This window comes from Cervus canadensis, chromosome 8 (genome assembly GCF_019320065.1).
Source record: "Cervus canadensis isolate Bull #8, Minnesota chromosome 8, ASM1932006v1, whole genome shotgun sequence".
NCBI classification, from domain to species: Eukaryota; Metazoa; Chordata; class Mammalia; order Artiodactyla; family Cervidae; genus Cervus; species Cervus canadensis.
In genome coordinates this window covers 7,504,157-7,525,089 of record NC_057393.1, presented here as the reverse complement: position 1 = coordinate 7,525,089, position 20,933 = coordinate 7,504,157, and the positions used below count along the sequence as shown (strand labels likewise).

Below are 20,933 nucleotides of genomic sequence, written 5' to 3'. Positions count from 1 at the left end.
TTAAAACTTCCTGTCATTCTGAGGACTTTTTTTTTTTTTTTTTTAAGAAAATGTTTCCTGGATATTCGTGACTAAAAACATTGTTAAGAAGTAGATTTTTAAAACAATATTTTTTAGAGCAATTTAGGTTCACTACAGAATTGAGCAGAAAGTAGTTTTTATACTCCTCACTCTACACATGCATAACCTCTTTTATTGTCAGCATCCTTCACCTGAGTGGTGCATTTGTTATGTTGATGAGTCTACTGTGATGCATAATTACCAATCAGAGTACATAGCTTTACATTAAGGTTCACTTTTGGTGTGTACATTTTATGGGTTTTGACAAATGTATATACATACATGTATATATATCCACCATTATAGTGTCATACAGAATAGTTTCATTGCCCTAAAAATCCTCTGTGTTCTCTCTGTTCATCCCTCTCTCTCACCAACCTCTGATCTTTTTTTAAAATCTCCATAGTTTTGCCTTTTCCAGAATATTATGTACTTGGAATCAAACAGAATATAGCCATTTCAGACTGGCTTCTTTCACTTAGTAATATGCCTTTAAGGTTCCTCCATGTTTTTTCATTGCTTGTTAGTTCATTTTTCTTTAGTGCTAAATATTTTCTTGTCTGGATGTACTACAGTTTATCCATTCACCTTCTGAACTTTGGTTGCTTGCAAGTTTTGGCAGTTATGAATAAAGCTGCTATAAACATCCATGTGCAGGTTTTTGTATGGACATATAATTTCAACTCCTTGGAACAAATTCCAAGATGCATAATTGCTCAGTCATATGGTAAGAGAGCCCCCTTGTTAGAAAAGACCCCGATGCTGGGCAAGACGGAGGGCAGAAGAAGGGGGTGACAAAGGACGAGAAGATAGGATGGCATCATCGCCTCAGTGGACATGAGTTTGAGCAAACTCTGGGAGATGGTGAAGGACAGGAGAGCCTGGCTTGCTGTAGTCCGTGCGGTTGCAAAGAGTTGGACACGACTTAGCGACTGAACAACAGCAATGTGGCAAGAATAGGGGCTTCCCTGGTGGCTCAAAGGTAAATGACCTGTGTGCCAGTGCAGAAAATGTGGGTCCATTCCCCGGGTCGGGAAGCTCCCCTGGAGAAGGATGTGGCAACCCACTCCAGTGTTCTTCCCTGGGAAATCGGACAGAGCAGTCTATTGGACTATAGTCCATTGGGTTGCAGAGAGTCAGACACAACTTAGTGACTAAACAACAATGAAACACCGGTGGTGGTTTAGTCGCTAAGTTGTGTCTGACCCTTGGGGCCCCATGAACTGTAGCCCACCAGGGTCCTCTGTCCATGGGATTTTCCAGGCAAAAATACTGGAGTGGGTTGACATTTCCTTCTCCAGGGGATCTTCCCAACCCAGGGCTCGAAACCCCGTCTCTTGCAATGCAGGTGGATTCTTTTTCTTTTCTTTCTTTTTTTTGGGGGGGTGGGGATAAGGACTTAAGGAAGGGTAAGTGACTTAGGCAACCATAGAGTGGAAAGGAAAAGAGCATAAAAGAGGGAAAAATAATACTTCCCTTTTCTTTACCGACTGAGCTACAAGAAAAGAAATTGCCAAACTCTTACTAACTTGGTTGTATCACTTTGCGTTCAGTCAGCAATGGATGAGAGTTCCTGTTGCTCTGTATCCTTTCTAGCATTTGTTGTTAGTGTTCTAAATTTTGGTCATTCTAAGAGCTGTGTAGTCGTATCTCGTTGCAGTCTTAATTTGCAATTCTCTAATGAGATATAACGTTGACTATCTTTTCATATGCTTGTTTGCCATATATATCTTCTTTGATGAAGTGTTTGTTCAGGTCTTTGCCCTTGTTTTAATTAGGGTGTTTTATGATTATTGAGTTTCAAGAGCTCTTTATAGTTTAGATAACAGTCTTTATCAGATATGTCTTTTGCAAATATTGTTTGCTGTTTTTTGGTTTATCTTGTCATTCTCTTGCTCATGTCTTTTGTAGAGCAGAAATTTTCAATTTTAATAAATCCAGTTTATCAAGTATATCTTTCATGGATTGTGTCTTTATCTGAAAAGTCATTGGCATAGTCAAGGTCATCTAGGTTTCCTTTCATATTATCTTCTGGGAATTTTATAGCTCTGCATTTAGTGAAGAGGACCTAAGAGCCTCATGATGAAGGTGAAAGAGGAGAGAGAAAAAGCTAGCTTAAAACTCAGCATTCAAAAAACTAAGATCATGGCATCTGGTCCTACCACTTCATGGCAAATAGATGGGGAAAATGTGGAAAGTGTTAGATTTCATTTTCCTGGGCCCCAAAATCACTGCAGATGGTGACTGCAGCCCCGAAATTAAAAGACCCTTGCTCCTTGGAAGAATAGCTATAACAAACCTAAGTGGTGTATTAAAAAGCAGAGACATCACTCTGCCGATAAAGGTCTATATAGTCAAAGCTATGGTTTTTCCTGTAGTCATGTATGGATATGAGAGTTGGACTGTAAAGAAAGCTGAGCACAGAAGAATTGATGCTTTTGAACTGTCGTGTTGGAGAAGACTCTTGAGAGTTCCTTGGACTGCAAGGAGATCCAACTGGTCCATCCTAAAGGAGATCAGTCCTGGGTGTTCATTGGAAGGACTGATGTTGAAGCTGAAGCTCCAATACTTTGGCCACCTGAAGAGCTGACTTATTTGAAAAGACCCTGATGCTGGGAAAGATTGAGGGCAGGAAGAGAAGGGGACGACAGAGGATGAGATGGTCAGATGGCATCACCGACTCAATGGACATGGGTTTGGGTAGACTCCGGCAGTTGGTGATGGATAGGGAGGCCTGGCGTACTGCGATTCATGGGGTTGCAAAGAGTCAGATATGCCTGGGCAACTGAACAACAACAACAATTTAACATTTGGTCTGTGATCCATTTTGAGGCAATTTTTGTGAGGGGTGTGAGGTCTCTGAGCTATTTTTGTTTTTGCATGTGGATGTCCAGTGGTTTCAGCACAATTTTTTGAAAAGATTTTTTTCTCCATTGTATTGCCTTTCCTTATTCAAGTCAAATATCAGTTGACTGTATATGTGTGGGTCAATTTCTGGGTTCTTTATTCTATTCCGTTGAGCTATTCTTTCACCAGTACCAGTGTTTTGATTACTGTAACTGTATGAAAGTGAAAGTTGCTTAGTCGTGTCCGACTCTGTGACCCCATGGACTGTAGCCTGCCAGGCTTCTCTGTCCATGGAGTTCTCTAGGCAAGAATACTGGGGTGGGTTGCCATTCCCTTCTCCAGGGGATCTTCCCAACCCAGAGATTGTTGAACCCAGGTCTCTTGCATTGTAGACGGATTCTTTACCATCTGAACCACCAGGGAAACCCAGTGTAGCTGTATAGTAAGTCAAGAAGTCAGAATACTAAGTTCTCTGACTTTAAGTAATCCGTTTTTGAGGGTGCTAATGTAAATGGTGATGTGTTTTGAATTTCAAATTCCATTTGTTTATTGCTGGTATATAGGAAAGCAACTGACTGACTTAACCTTTATCCTTCAACCCTGTTATAATCCTATAGTAGCTGTAGTTTTGTTGATTCTTTTTTGGATTTTCTTTGTAGACAATCCTGTCATCTGTGAATATAAATAATTTTATGTCTTATTTCCCAATCTGTACCCTTTTTATTTTCTTTTCTTATTTTACAATACTCACAGGAATTTCCAGTTTGACATTGAAAAGGAGTGGTGAGAGGGGACGACCTTGCTCTAATATGGCTATTAGCTGAAAAGTTTCTAGTTTATCAAGTATAAAGTTGATGTGCAGATTTATTGTACATGCTCTTTATTGCATTGAGAAGGTTCCCCTGAAATCTGCCGTTTGATTTTTTTAAATCATGTTGGGTTTTGTCAAGTACTTTTTCTGCATGTATGTATGTGGTCATGTGATTTTTTTTTTTAGCCTGTTGATATGATGTGTTATGTGTATTTATTTTTGAACATTGAACTAAGCTTGTATATCTGGAATAAACCCCACTTAGTTCTGATGTAGAATTCTTTTTATACATTGTTGGATTTGATTTGCTACTGTTTTGTTGAGAATTTTTGCCTGGGTTCTTAAGAGAAGACAGATTTTTGTCACTCCAATTTAAGTCTGTCTTGGTTTTCTGAAATGTGGTACTCAGAGTCTCCAAGTTTAGCATGAAAGAAGCTGGTTCATATTTTGATATGTTTTCTCTCTTTAATGAACCATACCTGTGAGTTGTAAAAAGATAAGTTTTTCAAATGTTTTAGCATTGCATCTCAAACACATGCTCAGATGTTTTACTAGTATTTTCAGCAATCATAAAATTATTCTTTAAAATTGCTAGTAAAATTACTCATTTTCTCTATGGACTAGTAAATTTGTACTAGACTACAGTTTGTAGAATATCTCAGGATCCTGGACCAAGTTTTGAGTAACAGTCTTAACAATATACAATATACTGCTTCTTGCTCCTTTTCTCGTCTTAGCAATCTAGTCTTAGAATTAAAGGCTTGATTCTTAGTCTGTAATAGCATTTGTTACCTTCTTGATAGATTTTAAAAACTTTTCATTGTGAAAAATTTCAAACAAATACATACAGAGAGACTGGGAGAATGAATTCTCATGTAAATCCATCACCCGGTTAGCAACACATGTCCAGTCTTGTTTCATTTATATTCTTCTTGCTTCTTCCCAGTGGATTATTTTAAAGCAAATTCGAGACATAATACTGTAAATAACTCAGCGTGTGTCTCTTAAGAGAGAAGTACTTCTTTAGAAACATAGATACTATACTGTTAATCACACCGTAAAAGTTTAATAACTTCTTAATATCAGTTCAGTGTTTAATTTTTAGCATGTATTTAAGTTTTTTTTTCTTTTTTTTTTTCATTTTTTTCATTTATTTTTATTAGTTGGAGGCTAATTACTTTACAGTATTGTAGTGGTTTTTATCATACATTGACATGAATCAGCCATGGATTTACATGTATTCCCCATCCCGATCCCCCCTCCCACCTCCCTCTCCACCCGATCCCTCTGGGTCTTCCCAGTGCACCAGGCCCGAGCACTTGTCTCATGCACCCAACCTGGGCTGGTGATCTGTTTCACTAAGTTTTAATATGGGCTCCTCAGGTGGCTTAGATGGTAAAGAATCCGCTTGCAGTGTGGGAGACCTGGGTTCGATTCCTGGGTTGGGAAGATCCCCTGGAGGAGGGCATGGCAACCCTCTCCAGTATTCTTGCCTGGAGGATCCCCAGGACAGAGGAGCCTGGCGGGCTACAGTCCGTAGGGTCACAAAGAGTCAGACATGACTGAGCAACTAAGCACAAGTTTTAATATACACATACCTATAGGAATTTACTGATTGCATCTCCATGGAATCAGTTTGAGTCTCTATCCCCTATGATCCTATAAACTGGTAGTTATATCTCAAAGCTCAGTCACATTAAGATTTGATAACTTATTATTTGGCACAAATAATTCATTCATGGTATCGTGTATGGATGTATTGATATAGGTTTGTTTCAGAAGTAGAGTTTTGATACTGTTTAGGTATATTAAGTGATCATTAACTTAATATTAAGTACATATTTTAAAATTTGGGCTTGACTGTTGAAGTTTGTCACAGGTGGAGCAGGGAAAAGTTTAAAAGTTTTTATTTGCAAAATGAGTAAGATTTCAGAGTGAGTCTTTTTATTGGAGTGCAGTTGATTTTCAGTGTTGGTGCCAGGTGTACAGCAAAAGGAGGCAGTTACACGTATGCCCACTGCTTTTTAGATTCTTTCCCCATATGTACCATTAGAGATTAAAGATAGAGATGCAGTTCCATCCCCGGGTTGGGAAGATCCCCTGGAGACGGAAATGGCAACCCACTCCAGTATTCTTGCCTGGAGAATCCCATGGACAGAGGAGCCTGGTGGGCTACAGTCCATGGGGTCCCAAAGAGTCGTACATGACTGAGCACACAGCATACCGTTAGAGAGTCCTGAATAGAGTTCCCTGTGCTGTAGAGTAATGGGTCCTCATTAGCTAGCTGTTTTATATATAGTAGTGTGCATATGTCTATCCCAAGCTCCCATTTTATCTCTCCCCCCTAAAGTGAGTCTCTACGTAGAAGAATGTGAGACTCTGCAAGTTAGGGTTTACACACTCTGCTGTATTTATTTATTTTTGGCAATGCTGGGTCTTCAATGCTGCATGGGGTTTTCTCTAGTTGCAGACAGCGAGGGCTGCTCTTGTTGCGGTGCATGGGCTGTACGGTGTGAGGGCTTTGGGAGTTGTGGCACAGGGCCTCATTGGTTGTGGCTCACGGACTCCAGAACATGGACTCAGTAGTTGTGGCATGTGGGCTTAGTTGCTCCGTGGCATGTGGAATTTTCCCGGATGAGGGGTCGAACCTATGTCCCCTGCATTGGCAGGCAGATTCTTAGCACTGTGCCACCAAGGGAGTCCCTGGAGAACATCTTAAGTCATTTTTTCACAGATGAGGAAACTAAGGCTCTTAGCAATAAAAATGATTTATTTACTGTCTCACAGGTAGTCATTCTTTGGTCTAATACAAGGCCATGGATAGGTAGTGAAATTCACACATGGCTGTCATTTGGGGAGACTTTTCCCTTTTTCAGTTGTCTCAATGAAAATGGAAGGTTTTCTGTTGTACTTTTAATTGAGGTACTTTGATTTCTTTAGTAGTTTGGATTAGTGTATTGGTTTAAGATGAGTCAAGCTGAGTTTTATATTTTCTCCATGGATTGCCTCCAGAATAAAAAATACTTAAAAAGCATTTTATAGTTGAAAATCATGATGTATATATCAGGTGTTTTTTTTTTTTTTTCTTTTCCCCACTCAGTTTTACATGAAAAACTTAGTGTTATCTTGTTTTTAGAAATAACTTTTTATGTCTTGCTTAGTTAACTTTTTAGGCATTTTTGCAGTAGTTCAATCTAGATAAGCTTTGGGAAGATTCTGTGTAACTTTAAATTAAAAAGCTAGTAAAATTTGACCAAGTGTGTGTTTTCAAGTTTAGTTTGCTTGTTTAGAGATTGTCTGTTATTAGTTATCTAGGAAAGGTGTTTAGTGAGTCACTCAGTACAGTTTATTAGTTGTCCACATCCTGGATAACGGGAATAAGGGACTGTGGGCTGCAGTGTAAGTGTATCCTTATTACTTTGTCTGTTTGGTAGAGACTTGGAGTCAGAATGCCCAAGTTCAAATCCTGGCTCTGCCGCACAGCAGCTTTGTCACTTCCGGCAAGTTATTCAGCTTTCGTTTTCCTGTTTCCAGTCTTTAAAATGGGAGATTATATTAACAGTAGGGCTTGTTTGATAGAGTTCTGAGGATTAGTTAATAATATGTATGGTACTTAGAACAGTATCTGGCATATAGTAAATGCTTAAGTGTTAGCTATTTTCTTTTCTTAGTTGGACAAGGCTGACCCTGGCAAAATTGTGAAATAGACAGAGTTGGCCTGTGCACTCATTCACCTCTAATAGTTGGGTAAGCAGTCCTTTTTCAGGCTGCTGCTGTCTTTGGCATTCCTCCCCAGGTTGTCCTTTGCTAAACTTTTGTGTACTTGTTCTCCCGGCCTAAGCAATGAAAATGCAACTCACAAAATCCCCACCCTATTTTCCTGTTATTCATTATAGTAGGAATTGTGAGAAAAGTAATCTAATTGAATGACTTCACACTATTAATAAATAACGTTTGTTAATAACTTGTCTTTGTAATAGCTCTGAGTTGGTTTTGCCCTGGAATATTTCATTCATTTGCTTCTGCCTGATTTTCAACTTTTATATCAGAACTCAGTGGTTATTTAAAAATTTCTACACTTTCTTTCTCTGTCACACAGATAACACAGTGTTTGGTTAAAAAGATGACCTTTAGTTGGGCTAGGTTTGGTCGTGACTTTTGGTTCCTATCTGGGCTTCCCTGGTAGCTCAGACGGTAAAGAATCTACCCACAATGCAGGAGACCCAGGTTCAATCCCTGGGTTGGGAGGATCCCTTGGAGAAGGAAATGGCAGTCCACTCCAGTATTCTTGCCTGGAGAACCCCATGGATAGATATTGTTAATTGGGACTGATCTGTTCATTGTGAACAGAGAATGAATAGGATGATAGAAACCAAATTCTGAGTGAAGTAACATGTTCATAGCTTTTGTGAAAGTTGTTTTACTGTATTTTAAACGCTGGCTTGATGTGCACTCTTGAAGATAATCTCCCCACTTCTGTGTGCATTTAAGAAAGCCGTAGTCATCTTTTATCTAGTTAAATTGCAAGTGTCCTGAGCATAAGGACAGTATTTAATAGGTACATCTTTCCACATTTCCGAGTGTGTAGTAGACCTTCAGTAACTTGTCCTAGGTTGTTACATTAAATTAGTTTTGTTTATAAGGACTATAATTTGCGATCCATGATTGACCTGTGATGTGTCTGTGTATAGGAAGCATGCTAAGATGGGTTCTACAGTAGCTCAAGATCAACCTGTATGTCCATCTATCATTGTATTTATCACTTCTCCTCTCTTTTTTGTTACTGAGAACTGGAGAATACAGAGGAAGTTGGTGAAATTACAGATAAAGCCCTAGTATGTAAATAGATAGAATTTCCCCTGAAATGACTGATACAGATTTTAAAAAGGAGCCTTACTATTGTTTGAGATTTGACATACCATAAATTAACCTTGTGTTTATATATCAGTGGGGTACTAGTTATCTGGCGGTTTAAGAGAAACCATTAACATTATAGCTTTTATTAATTTTCCTAATTAACACAGTGTTGACTTACTGAAATGTAAACTTTATATTCTTTGTTATATTTTAAGGACTTGGGTTTGTTAGAATGAAGTTACATGTACTGGTTGTACGGGTAAGTGCCTTAGTTAATTAAGGCCTGGTGCCAGTAAGGCCAGAGTCACCATGACAGTGTTATTTGATTACTATTTTTAACTATTATTTTAACCAAAGTAATTTTGTCCAACTTATCCACACATTGCTTGGAAGGGATCTTCTTAGCAAATATGTTTAGTATACAGATGAGATAGAGAACAGTGATCTCTGAAGGAGGGGACGGTCAGCATATTTTTTGGGTCTCACTGACGCTTAATCATCTATACATGATCTGACACAGATTTAGGACTTTCAGAGGATGTTTAATGATCAGAAAAGTCTATGCACTTGTGCCCTTGCCACCTCAGGACTTGAATTCTTAACCAGCTCATGTGTGCCTTTGGCTTGGTACCTAATTGATAGTGGTAGGCATGTCTACTGAGGTCTTGCTGCAGGAGTGGATCCCATCCTCTAGAATCTCCTGTTTTTCCTGAAATTGCTCAAAAGCTCTGCTCATTTCTCTGTTCAGGTCACTCAACATGGTCTCCTCTCTGGATTTTTCTAGACATAGGACTGGTCCCCATTCCATACCATTAGAATCTCTGAGCCAGTTCTTGACAGCTTGGCTCTACTGTGCTCACTCACTCATGTCTCTTTGCAACACCGTGGACTGTACCCCGCCAGGCTCCTCTGTCTATGGGGTTTTCCAGGCAAGAGTACTGGAGCTGGTTGCCATTTCCTACTCGATGGGATCTTCCTAACCCAAGGATGGAACCAAAGTCCCAGGCGTCTCCTGCATTGGCAGGTGGATTCTTTACCACTAGTGCCACCTGGGAAGCTCTGATTGAAAACTTGAGTGTAGGAAATGATACGACACGATCAGTGTTCCACAAATCAGTATTCCAGAAACTAGACCTAAAGAAGACATACAGTAGGTGCCAAATGGGGATAGAAGTGTTGTGGTTGCTTGGAATGTATATACTTGAAATGATTTGAAAAACTTTATGAGAGAGATGAGATTTGAACTGAGCTTTAAAGGATGGGTAAGATTTGCCAGAACTGAGTGTTAAGTCTGTTGTGCTTGTTTTCCTCAGGTAATGTCTTCATGGCATGTTGTGGAGGGTGGTAGTACATGAGTGGGTCTGGGGTGTGTGCTGTGTTTGTGTGTTGGGAAGGAGCTGAGAGTGTGTACTGTTACAGAAGAGTTTCAGAAAGAGGGCCCTGTTATTAGGATTATTTTGGCAATGGTGAGCTGGATGGATTTAGAAAGGGAAGGCGCTTAGGAGGCTATTAGAGTAGTTCTGACCTGAACTGAAAAAGGGTTGATGGGCTCTGAAATAGAAAGAAAACTGATTGTACAGAAACCACTAGAAAAAATCTATGGGGTGAAGGCAGAATTCAAGATGAGTCTGCTGTGCTGGGTCCAGTAGTATCAGTGGCGTCCTTAATGGAAACTGGGGAGCGAAGTCAGGCTGGGGTTTGTTGCAGGTGGACGATAAGAGGTTTAATGTGGAATGCAGCAAGCTGTTGGAGTCCTGAAATGAGGTGAGATTTGTAGACAGAGGGTCCGCCGTATCGTGAAACTTTAGGATCTTGCTCAAGACCAGTTGTTTTTTCTGTTGACTGTTATGAGGAAGACAGTGATGTAGAAAGATGCTGAGGAGAAAAGAGGAAGTGACTATGTGGAATTTGGAGCTCAGGAGTTAAGGATAGTACTTTTTAAAAATATAAATATTGCCATTCAGAATTATCTTGCGCTAATATTTTAATAGAATCTGAAAATTCATCATGCTTGGAGTATCCTAGTTTTAGCTTTCATCGTTATTCCCCTAAAATAATTTCTGAGCATTTGTGAATCTCCACAGGTTTATGTTAATTAATATTTACATTAACAATTTACATTAAAAATCAATATTTGCATTACTGAATATAGGCTCACTAATAAAGCTAATATAAAACTTATATCTTAGACCTTCCTTTGGATAACTGCTTGTCATTTGACGCTAACTGGCAGTTAAGTTTCCGTCAGCTTGTTTCTCAAGGAGTTTGTGTTTGGTTAGGACCATTTCACTTCTCTAGTTCTTCAGAGGGTTTTAGTAGGTGGTTGGGGGAATTTGTAGTGTATTTACAATTTCGAGTAATTGACCTCAAAATATATATGTTTCTTCTGTAGTGTTTAGTAATGCTTTACAAGTACGGTCTAATTCGCTGCTAAGCATGACAGTATAAAAAATGTTTAGTTAGGAGCCCCTCCCTTTTGCTAGCCACTGACTCATGCATCATACTACTCACAGTTTTATTAGTGTTTGAACTTGGAAGTATATCAAAAGCAGTTGTGAATTTGATACTAGAAAATGGTTAATACACTTGGAGACATTATTCAGTCTGCAGGTAGGGTTTGATGTATAGATTCGAGGACTCTTTGGGCCACAAGATGGGAACTGCTGGTATTGCATTTCAATCAAGGAATATTTAAGAGTATTAGTTGTGGCTCATGCCCCTTGAAGGAGCACTTATTATATAGATTTTATTGTTACTTTGTGTATCAGTTAGCTGAAGTATGATTTACTGGATAGAATTTGGAAAGCTGTGTTTTATGCAAAAATAGGCTTGTAAGTTAAATTTATTTGGGTATATGAATATATGATTACTTGAAAGGTATTTAATAATGGTTTTATTTCAGTGTGCAGTATTAAATCTTAGAGCTGGTTGCTGTTAAAAATAATTTCATGTTCTTTTTGGGATTTTTTGACTTTGGTAGAACAAGTGTACTCAGTATTAATTTCATCTCAGTAATGCGAAATCACGTAGTTGAACTGATGTTATTTTTACTCTTCCATTCCATTTACTGTTACCACAGGAACAAATGATGCTCTCAGATAATTCTCTCCAGGATTTTAACTTTATAAAAAAGTTTTGTAGTATTAAATTCAAAACTGCTTTTTTTTTTTTTTTTCAAAACTGCTTTTAATTATATACTTCCAAGTTCAAACACTAATAAAACTATGTATTATGATGCTTGGGTCAGTGGTTAGCGAAAAGGAGGGGCTCATAAGTAAACATTTTTTATACTGTCATGTTTAATAGTGAACTAGACCGTACTTGTGAAGCATTACTAAACACTACAGAAGAAATATATCTATTTTGAGGTCAATTACTCAAAATTGTAAATACACTACAAATTCCCCTGTAGTTAAAACTGAATTTTAACTTTCAGTTATGAAAAAACTATCTTACAACGTCTCAGTAGAGTGTATACTATATGTATCATTGTCTAATATAATGCACTTACCTCAGAATTCTTGAGCTTGGTTTTGATATTGCTTAGTTACGTGAATTTTGGGGAGGGGTGGGCTATGTACCGGGCTTCCTTGGCGGCTCCCACGGTAAAGAATCTGCCTGCGTTTGGGAGACCTGGGTTCAGTCCCTGGGTTGGGAAGACCCCCTGGAGGAGGGCATGGCAACCCACTCCAGTATTCTTGCCTGGAGCATGCCCATGGACAGAGGACCTGGCGGGCTACAGTCTATGAGGTCACAAAGAGTTGGCCATGACTGAGCGACTAAGCACGTAGCACATACAGGCTATTTACCAGGCTTACATGACGATTTTTTATTTTTTAATGGCAGGGTCTTTTGTTTGTATTTTGTGAGACATGGACATTTAAGTTATGCTGGCACAGTATTAATTCCATGAAGATTAGCTAAGGTAACGTAAGGCCATAAACTGTTTAGTTGAGACTATATCAAAGTAATACTTAACAAAGCAAGCGTGAATTTTTGAAGTGAATGTTTTAAATGAAATATTGAGATTATGTATCCTTGGATATGTACATTATGCCATTTGTTCTTGTCATGTTAAGTTTCTATTTGCTCATTTTAGTTTCCAGTAGCATGAGCAAGTAATTTATTTATATTTCATTCCTGAGAAACCAAAGGAAGAAACTGCCTAATGAATATGAAAGTTGCCATTAAATCTCGATTGTCCATTTTATGAATGCTTTTATGATTTTAGCCTTCGCCCTTCAACGCATTTTTGGATTGCTGTCAGATTGTGTATAATCAGTAGGTGCAAACTAAATTTAAAAATCTAAGTGCTGCTGCTAAGTCTCTTTAGTCGTGTCTGACTCTGTGCGACCCCATAGACGGCAACCCACCAGGCTCCACCGTCCCTGGGATTCTCCAGGCAAGAACACTGGAGTGGGTTGCCATTGCCTTCTCAGAAAAATCTTAAGTAGATAAATATAAATTACCTGGGTTTGAGAAAAACAAAGTTGCTGAACGAGAAAAGGATTTCAAAGTTAAATATAAGAGATATATATATATATATATATACACACACACACATATATATTTGCTTTGTTCTGTTAACTTGGTTTATACCATCTTTCCCTCTTCAATAATAATAAGTAATACAGGTAGGAATTGACTTATTAGTACTGCCAACTTAAATTGTAAGTCACTCAGTTGTGTCTGACTCTTTGCGACCCCATGGACCCCAGTCCATGGAATTCTCCAGGCCAGAATACTGGAGTGGGTAGCCTTTCCTTTCTCCAGGGGATCTTCCCGACCCAGGAATCGAACCAGGGTCTCCTGCATTGCAGGCAGATTCTTTACCAACTGAGCTATGAGGGAAGCCCTACTACCAACTTAAGATGAATGATAATAATGCATACACACATAAGTTTAAGGTTGTAGGGGAAAAATATCTTTCCTGTACCTAATTTGACTGACCAACCCAATCAGCTGACCTTTTGCTGTATTAAAATTCTAAAGATCAGAGTCCATTATTAAAATAAATGAGTAGGATTAGAATAGAGAATTTATAAAAATAAAGCCTTTTTAAAACAATAAATACTTTTGGATAAAGTAGCAGGCTTCAAGTGAAATTCAGTTTTGGTCTCCTTTACAGGAATAGCTATTCACAATTCTGCAGAACCACTTACCACATTTTGCAGTGTCTCCTGAGGAAGTCAGAATCTGAGCCACCATGACGACTGAGTCTTGTCTTTGTTCTGATTTGTAAACTGTGCTTTCATTCTGACCATGTACAAGGTGGAGGTTATAGCATGGAAACTAAAATCTTAGTAAGTGTGATTTTTATTTTAGCTATTAAATAGTAGGCTCTCTTATAGTGAAATTGTCCTCTTAACAAAGTTTACGCTATTAAAAGAAGTGAGGACTTGGCAAGCAGGGACGTAATAATACACTTGTAAAATGAAAGATTTTGCTTTCCAGGTTCAAAAGGAAAAATCCTTGAGAAAGAGAAGGAAAAGCTTCTGTTACTTTTCCTAGATTTCTTTCACTTTTCTGGTTTCACATAGGTAGCAGGATGATACAAATTTAGTTGAGAAAGGGATTTAAGAAAAGGGAAAGGCTGGCTTTTGTGGCCAATGTCTAAATTCAAGCCATTAAAAAAATCTTTACATTTGCTGTGCAAGTTGCTTCATTTAAAAATTGGTTGTCATTAAATAATAAAGTCTTCATAGTATTGTAGTGTTAGTAAGTCCAGTGTAGACTCCTAGGAGCCTTTTAAATAGTTAATGTAATTGAGTGCATTTTAAATATTGAATATTTTGAGTATAAATATTCAGAATTATATTGGAGTGATTATGCTAGTGGTTATCTCAGGGATGTTTTGTCGATTGGTTGTCCCGAGAGTAGGTAATGTGCAGTTTTTATTTTTTGCACTCTAGACAGAGCAAGATTTTGAGGATATAGGTATCAAGGAACATTATTTTGTTTCACATAGTTATTTTGTTAATTGTATGCATTACTCCTCAACATCTTTTCTACCTGTGCTTATTACGAGCAGTGGGTAATTAGCATATTTAGGCTGCTTTTCTCCCTTAGGAAGAACAATAGAGTTGAATGTTTGATCTTCTGAATTCTTTAGTGAAACAAACATTGTGGTCCTATGCCTCAGTAGCATAATAGTCTGTTGCTCATAATTTGAGAATGTTATGTGTTTAAGATACATGGTTTGTGTTCTATCCCTTACCTTTGAATCTTTTAACTACTGGTTGTTTTTCTAAATTGATGGTGATGACCTGGCTGGGATGAAACGTTTCTGTGAGAGGCTTCCTGCTTTAACCTCCTTCCCTCTTAGAACAAACTTCCCTTTGCCTGTCTCTCTTGCATTCCAAAGTACATTTTCATTAAATCCCCAGGTCTAAGATTTTTCTTTGGGAACTATCTCTAGTGTCTGGGGGGAAAAAAAAAATTTAAGTATGCAATGTTACATGCATATCTTGAGAAATTGATGTTTTATAAGTTGAAGGTTACTTTTATATTTTGGGCATGTTTTCAGGGGTGGAATTATGTAGGTATTGTTTTAATAACCATATCCTAATTATTTATAGCTTCCTGCCTGACTTAACTCACTTCAAGAAGTGCACAATGTCAGAACGTGGAATTAAGTGGGCTTGTGAATACTGTACGTATGAAAACTGGCCATCTGCAATCAAGTGTACTATGTGTCGTGCCCAGAGACCTAGTGGAACAATTATTACAGAAGATCCATTTAAAAGTGGTTCAAGTGATGTTGGTAGAGATTGGGATCCTTCCAGCACCGAAGGAGGAAGTAGTCCTTTGATCTGTCCAGACTCTAGCGCAAGACCAAGGGTTAAATCTACATATAGCATGGAAAATGCCAATAAATGGTCATGCCACATGTGCACATATTTGAATTGGCCAAGAGCAATCAGATGCACTCAGTGCTTATCCCAGCGTAGGACCAGGAGTCCCACAGAATCTCCTCAATCCTCAGGATCTGGCTCAAGACCAGTTGCTTTTTCTGTTGATCCTTGTGAGGAATACAATGATAGAAATAAACTGAACACAAGGACCCAGCATTGGACTTGTTCTATTTGCACATATGAAAACTGGGCCAAGGCTAAAAAATGTGTTGTTTGTGATCATCCCAGACCTAATAATATTGAAGCAATCGAGTTGGCAGAGACTGAAGAGGCTTCTTCAATAATTAATGAGCAAGACAGAGCTCGATGGAGAGGAAGCTGTAGCAGTGGCAACAGCCAGAGAAGATCACCGCCGACTATGAAACGGGACTCAGAGGTGAAAATGGATTTCCAGAGGATTGAGCTGGCTGGTGCTGTCGGCAGCAAGGAGGAACTTGAAGTGGACTTCAAAAAACTAAAGCAAATTAAAAACAGGATGAAAAAGACTGACTGGCTGTTCCTCAATGCTTGTGTGGGTAAGTTTCTGCGTTTTTTGAATGGGTTGGGAAAAGATATTAAAAGTAACATGAAAGATATAAGGAAGGTCAACATTATTTAGCATTTAGTTCATTCAGCATGATAGCTACACTCGCAGTATGCATGCATAAGAACCTCTGAATTTGTGATCTTGTCGTAACATTGTCCTTTATTGCCTCCCATTTCATTGTGCATTCCATCTTTAGAAAAATGGAAAGTTATATAGCAGAGTTTTTTACATATCTGTAGTAAAATATATACCTGCAGTTTGGAACTGCTACTCTGCTTATTGTAATAAGATGTGACTGAGGAGCGCCAGCTGCAGCTTTGGAGTGTCTGTAAACAGTGTGAGCGTCTTGTGATGGTAGAAGCTTCAGTCAGATGTTAAAAATATCACAAAAATGTGTGACTCCAAGAAGTTGAACAGACATAATACTGACCTTGAAAATGCTGATGTTAATTTTTTGTGATGTCTTGTAGTGAATATTTGCAAACTTGGTGAAACTGATTTCATGTGGCCAGCTGATTCTGTAGTTCAAATTATGGTTTGTGTGTTTTGTGTTTTAGTACTTTCCTAAGGAAATGCTGGATATTAGTCTCAGTTACTGGCTCAGAGCTGTTAAGTGACAGAGACATGTTGTGAGAGTAGGATTTTCTCCAGTTACTGATCTTGTGAGTTTATTATTTATGATGTAAATTCACAAAAGCAGTTATTTCACTCCTCTGTATGCCCCCCACTGCTTTTGAGTAGATTAGCTATTTGAATTATATAAATTTAAATGATTTGGATTGGGTGCTTACTTTGACATTCAGTTTTGTAAAGAAAATTTTGAGTGACTGTTAAAGTTAAATCTTGTGTAGAATAATAGCTATGCCTTAAACATGGCTTAGGGGTGTGTGCGTGGGGGGTGTGTGGGGTGTGTGTGTGTGTATTTCCCAGTACCAGTTAATTTTGTTTATCCTCCTGAATATGGAGTACATAACTTACGAACCTACAAGTCCAAAGAGTGGATTTCAAGAAATCTGTTTCTTTGTTTTAGTTTGTCCTGGCCCCCCAAGAGCGCCCCAGCAGATGAGCCCTTGTGAACACCGGGCACAGCCAGCACTTGGTCACTGTTAGCCCCGTTTCCCCCTGTCCCGAGGACGAGGAGGGAAAGCACACTGAGCTGTCTGCAGCCATCTGTGCTGTCCCGTTGCCGCCCGCTGATTCTTCTCTCCCCAAATTGAGGTGCCACATATGGTGTGAATGTTTTTTTTTTTGAAACCCGGAGCTAAAAAAGGGTTTTATTTATTATGAATGTTTAAAAATTGAGGTCAAATTCACATAACATAAAACTCATCATTTTGAAAGTGAACAATTTGGTGGTATTTAGCACATCCACAGTGTTGTGAACCCACACCATCACCTGTATCTAGTCCTGAAACATTTTCATCATCCTGGAAGAAACCCATTACCCATTTAAGCAGTTGTTCCACACCTCCCAAGTCCCTGGGAATCAGCAGTCTGCTTTCTGTTTCAGTGACTATTATTGTGAATATTCCATACAAATGGAATCTTATGTGATCTTTTGTATCTATGTGTGATTGTCCTTTAATTACCCATCTGCCTTTTGGAACACTGTTAAGATTATTTTTGCAGGCAATAGTGTAATATGTTGGAGAAGGCAATGGCAGTCCACTCCAGTGCTCTTGCCTGGAGAATCCCATGGACGGAGGAGCCTGGTGGGCTGCAGTCCCTGGGGTCGAGAAGAGTTGGACATGACTGAGTGACTTCACTCTCACTTTTCACTTTCCTGCATTGGAGAAGGAAATGGCAACCCACTCCAGTGTTCTTGCCTGGAGAATCCCAAGGACGGGGGAGCCTGGTGGGCTGCCGTCTGTGGGGTCACACAGAGTCGGACACGACTGAAGCGACTTAGCAGCAGCAGCAGCAGCAGTGTAATATGTTAATATTAACTGTAAGGTGGTGTTATAGTACCTGTACATTTATAGAAGGTAAGAAACTAGATTGCAGTGATTTTTTTTAGTGTCTTTGGGGTCGGGTCACTGTTTCTTCAAGTTAGTGGATCTAATGATAAGAACTGCTTTGAAATATTTTTTCCCCTTGACATGCATAAGTTAGACCTGTCAGTATATCTCCGTCTTTATGGCTGTTATTTCTTGCATTTCTGACTACTGTGTCTTCTTGATGTTTGTCTTTCTTTCCATATATTGAGTTTTTTTGGATAACCATCTTTTTTGCCTCTTTGAATTCTTAGCAATTCTTAGCAAACTGAGCAAAGCCAAGTCCCCATTCCTACATACTCCAGAGTTTCTGGGTTCTTAGGGCTAGGAATTGATTGGTTCTTGGTACTGTGGATTCTCTTTCCTACCAGAAAGTATTTTTGAGTTTTCATTGTATAATACGGTTCTAAACAGTTGTATGAAAGATTTTGGTCCTGTCTTTGTTGGATAATCATATACTGATTTGTAAATATCATTGAAATATGTTAAAAAAAAGAACTTTTAGTTGTTTACATTGTGTTGGGTTAGCAGAAGTCCACATGTATTGAAAATTAATCTTCTCCTTTTCTGTCTGCCTTCTGCTTTCCAGATTTCATTAGATATGGTATATTATGGCTTACTGATTTAGACATTTAATAAAGCCATCTTAGTACTTGCTTTGGCAGCATATATACTAAAAATAAATCATCTCCAAAGTATGTACACTAAGTATAAAGTGTATGCTATGCATACTATGCAAGAGCACTGGAGTGGACTGCCATTGCCTTCTCCAACATATTACACTATTGCCGGCAAAAATGTGAGGCTTTCCATTTTAAATTGAAATAAAAAATCTCAACCTCAGGCCAGCATTTTAAAATGGGAATGAAGATTCAGTATTGAGAAGGCCAAAGCTGAAGTTTCCACAGTATTAAGAAAGTATCTTTTATGTGACTATTGGGTATAAATTTCACCTCAGTATATTGTCTTGTGTGGTGAGGGGACGTGGGGGACAGCAGTGCCAAAGCCAGAAGAAAAGAAATCTGGGAGTGGGTGCTGAAATGGTAGAGGCAGAGATGTGGTTTAAATGTGCGCCTGTCTCTGGAACGTCTGCAGTTTAGTGCCAGGTTATCTTCTGGGAGCTCTGTCAGTTCTAATCATGGCCTACCTTTCCCACTGGATAGGTGATGATGTCCCTAGAATTAAGGCAGCACCACATAACACATTATTTTAGTGTTGCTCTTCTACCGAATCAGCTGCCCTTCAGAAGAACAACAAGGGACCCCCAGGTTGATCCCTTGAAAAGACCCAGGGTCAGATAAGAACCTCAGGTTGAATCTGTACGATAACTTCTTGTATGCCTGAGCCTTAGACTCTCTTACCCAGCTGCTGCCTCTGCAGCATTTTCCCTTGAATGTGTAGTATTTCAAACTCAGTGAGGCTAAAACTGAGCCAGCCTCTCAAATCTGTTCTCTCACTCTCCCATGTTGGTTGATGACTCTGGACCCAGCAAGTTGATTATATTTGCTGTGTCCAAAGCTTTGGTCATCCTTGGTTTTCTCCTTTTTCTCTTATACTTTGTTCTCACTGGCTCTGTCTTCAAAGTATATCCAGAATCTGGCCACCTGTCATTACCCTGATCCAAGCCGTGATTCTCTTTGTTTGTATCCTTTACAAATTGTTCTCTGAAGAGGCGCTACTCCACTCAGAACCCTCCAGTGATTCCCTGTGAGCTCAGAGTAAAAGCCAGTTTTATAGGCCTCTCTTCTCTCTTATCCCACACCTGCTTCCCCCATTTTTAGACACATTTTCTTTCTCTCTTCCTCTCTCACTCCAGCAACTCTTGCAACCTTTCTTATCTGCAAATAAACCTCAAGCCTCTGCAGTATCTATTTCCTCTTCCTGAATTACTGTCTCTAGATTGCAGGATTAGCGAATGTACCTCCTGCAGGTATTTTCTCACATGTCATCTTCTCTGGGAGGCCTCCCTGACTGCTGCATCTGAAATTTCAGTCCTCTTGTATATCCTTTTCCCTCAACTTTCATTTTCTTCACAACACTTGTTAACCTCCAGTATACTTATTAGAAATCACCTCTTTTGTCTCTTTCTTAAAACTTTTTAAGCAAATTTATTTTTAACTGGAGGATAATTGCTTTACAATCTTCTGTTGGTCTCTACTGTACAACAGTGTGAATCAGCTGTAAGTATACGAGAACTTAAGCTTTGTGACAACCAGGAATTTTTTCTGTTTTGTTCCCAGCTGTTTCCTAGTACCTTAAATGGTGCCTGATACATAGCAGACATTGAAATTTTTGTTAATCAGTGAATAAACTTTTGTGGAAACTGGGATCTGGACAAGTAGACCTTTCAGAGGCAAACGTTTTTTCTTCTCTCCTAAATTTCTCCATTCTTTGCTTTCTCCCCTCCTTTTTGTACTTTTCACCTTTTCACCTACTCTTGACCAACTTGGTTTCTTGTCAGGTTAAGACAGAGCAAGTAAGTTCCATGAATCTTATTTGAAGATGTCTCAGTTTATCACTGGGTGGTCTATGGATATGGAAGGTCAGATTTCTTTACATTTAATTTCTCCATCTTCCTGATGAGTATTTGATAGCTTGATGAATATATAAGGGAAAAAATTATTGTATGTGTTTTCTATACCTTGAGTCCTAAATCAAAGTTTTTTTCTTGAAGAGTTTTTATTCAGTTGCCATTGGACGTGTTGCTTCCTGTTTTGCATTTTGCCTTAAGCAGCTGCATATTTCTTACATTTAATTTGTCTAGTGGCCCTGCTAATGAAGATGGAAAGGATTTGATATTGGAGGACAGTGAGAAGGAGTGCTGTTGAAGGCGTAGGAGGAAGAGAATTGTGCTTGGCAATGGCATTAAAGAGAACATATGCGTTAGTAACATCTCTGTTGCCCCTAGGCTTTGGTGTGACCTA

The 20,933-nt window shown here is 38.8% G+C and overlaps 1 protein-coding gene across 5 annotated transcripts in view; it reads left to right on the top strand.

Annotated features, from left to right (window-relative positions):
* Positions 1-20,933, top strand: part of ZRANB1 (zinc finger RANBP2-type containing 1) — a 72,459-nt gene that overhangs the window by 11,763 nt on the left and 39,763 nt on the right. For 3 of the 5 annotated variants that reach the window (XM_043475151.1, XM_043475149.1, XM_043475152.1), the window contains one exon: positions 15,154-16,004. In XM_043475151.1, coding sequence (XP_043331086.1) covers positions 15,191-16,004 — 814 coding nt within the window. In that variant the 5' untranslated portion in view covers positions 15,154-15,190. Of the gene's footprint in view, positions 1-13,703; positions 13,879-15,153; positions 16,005-20,933 lie in introns of those variants that run through there. The other 2 variants (XM_043475150.1, XM_043475153.1) reach the window with 2 other exon arrangements.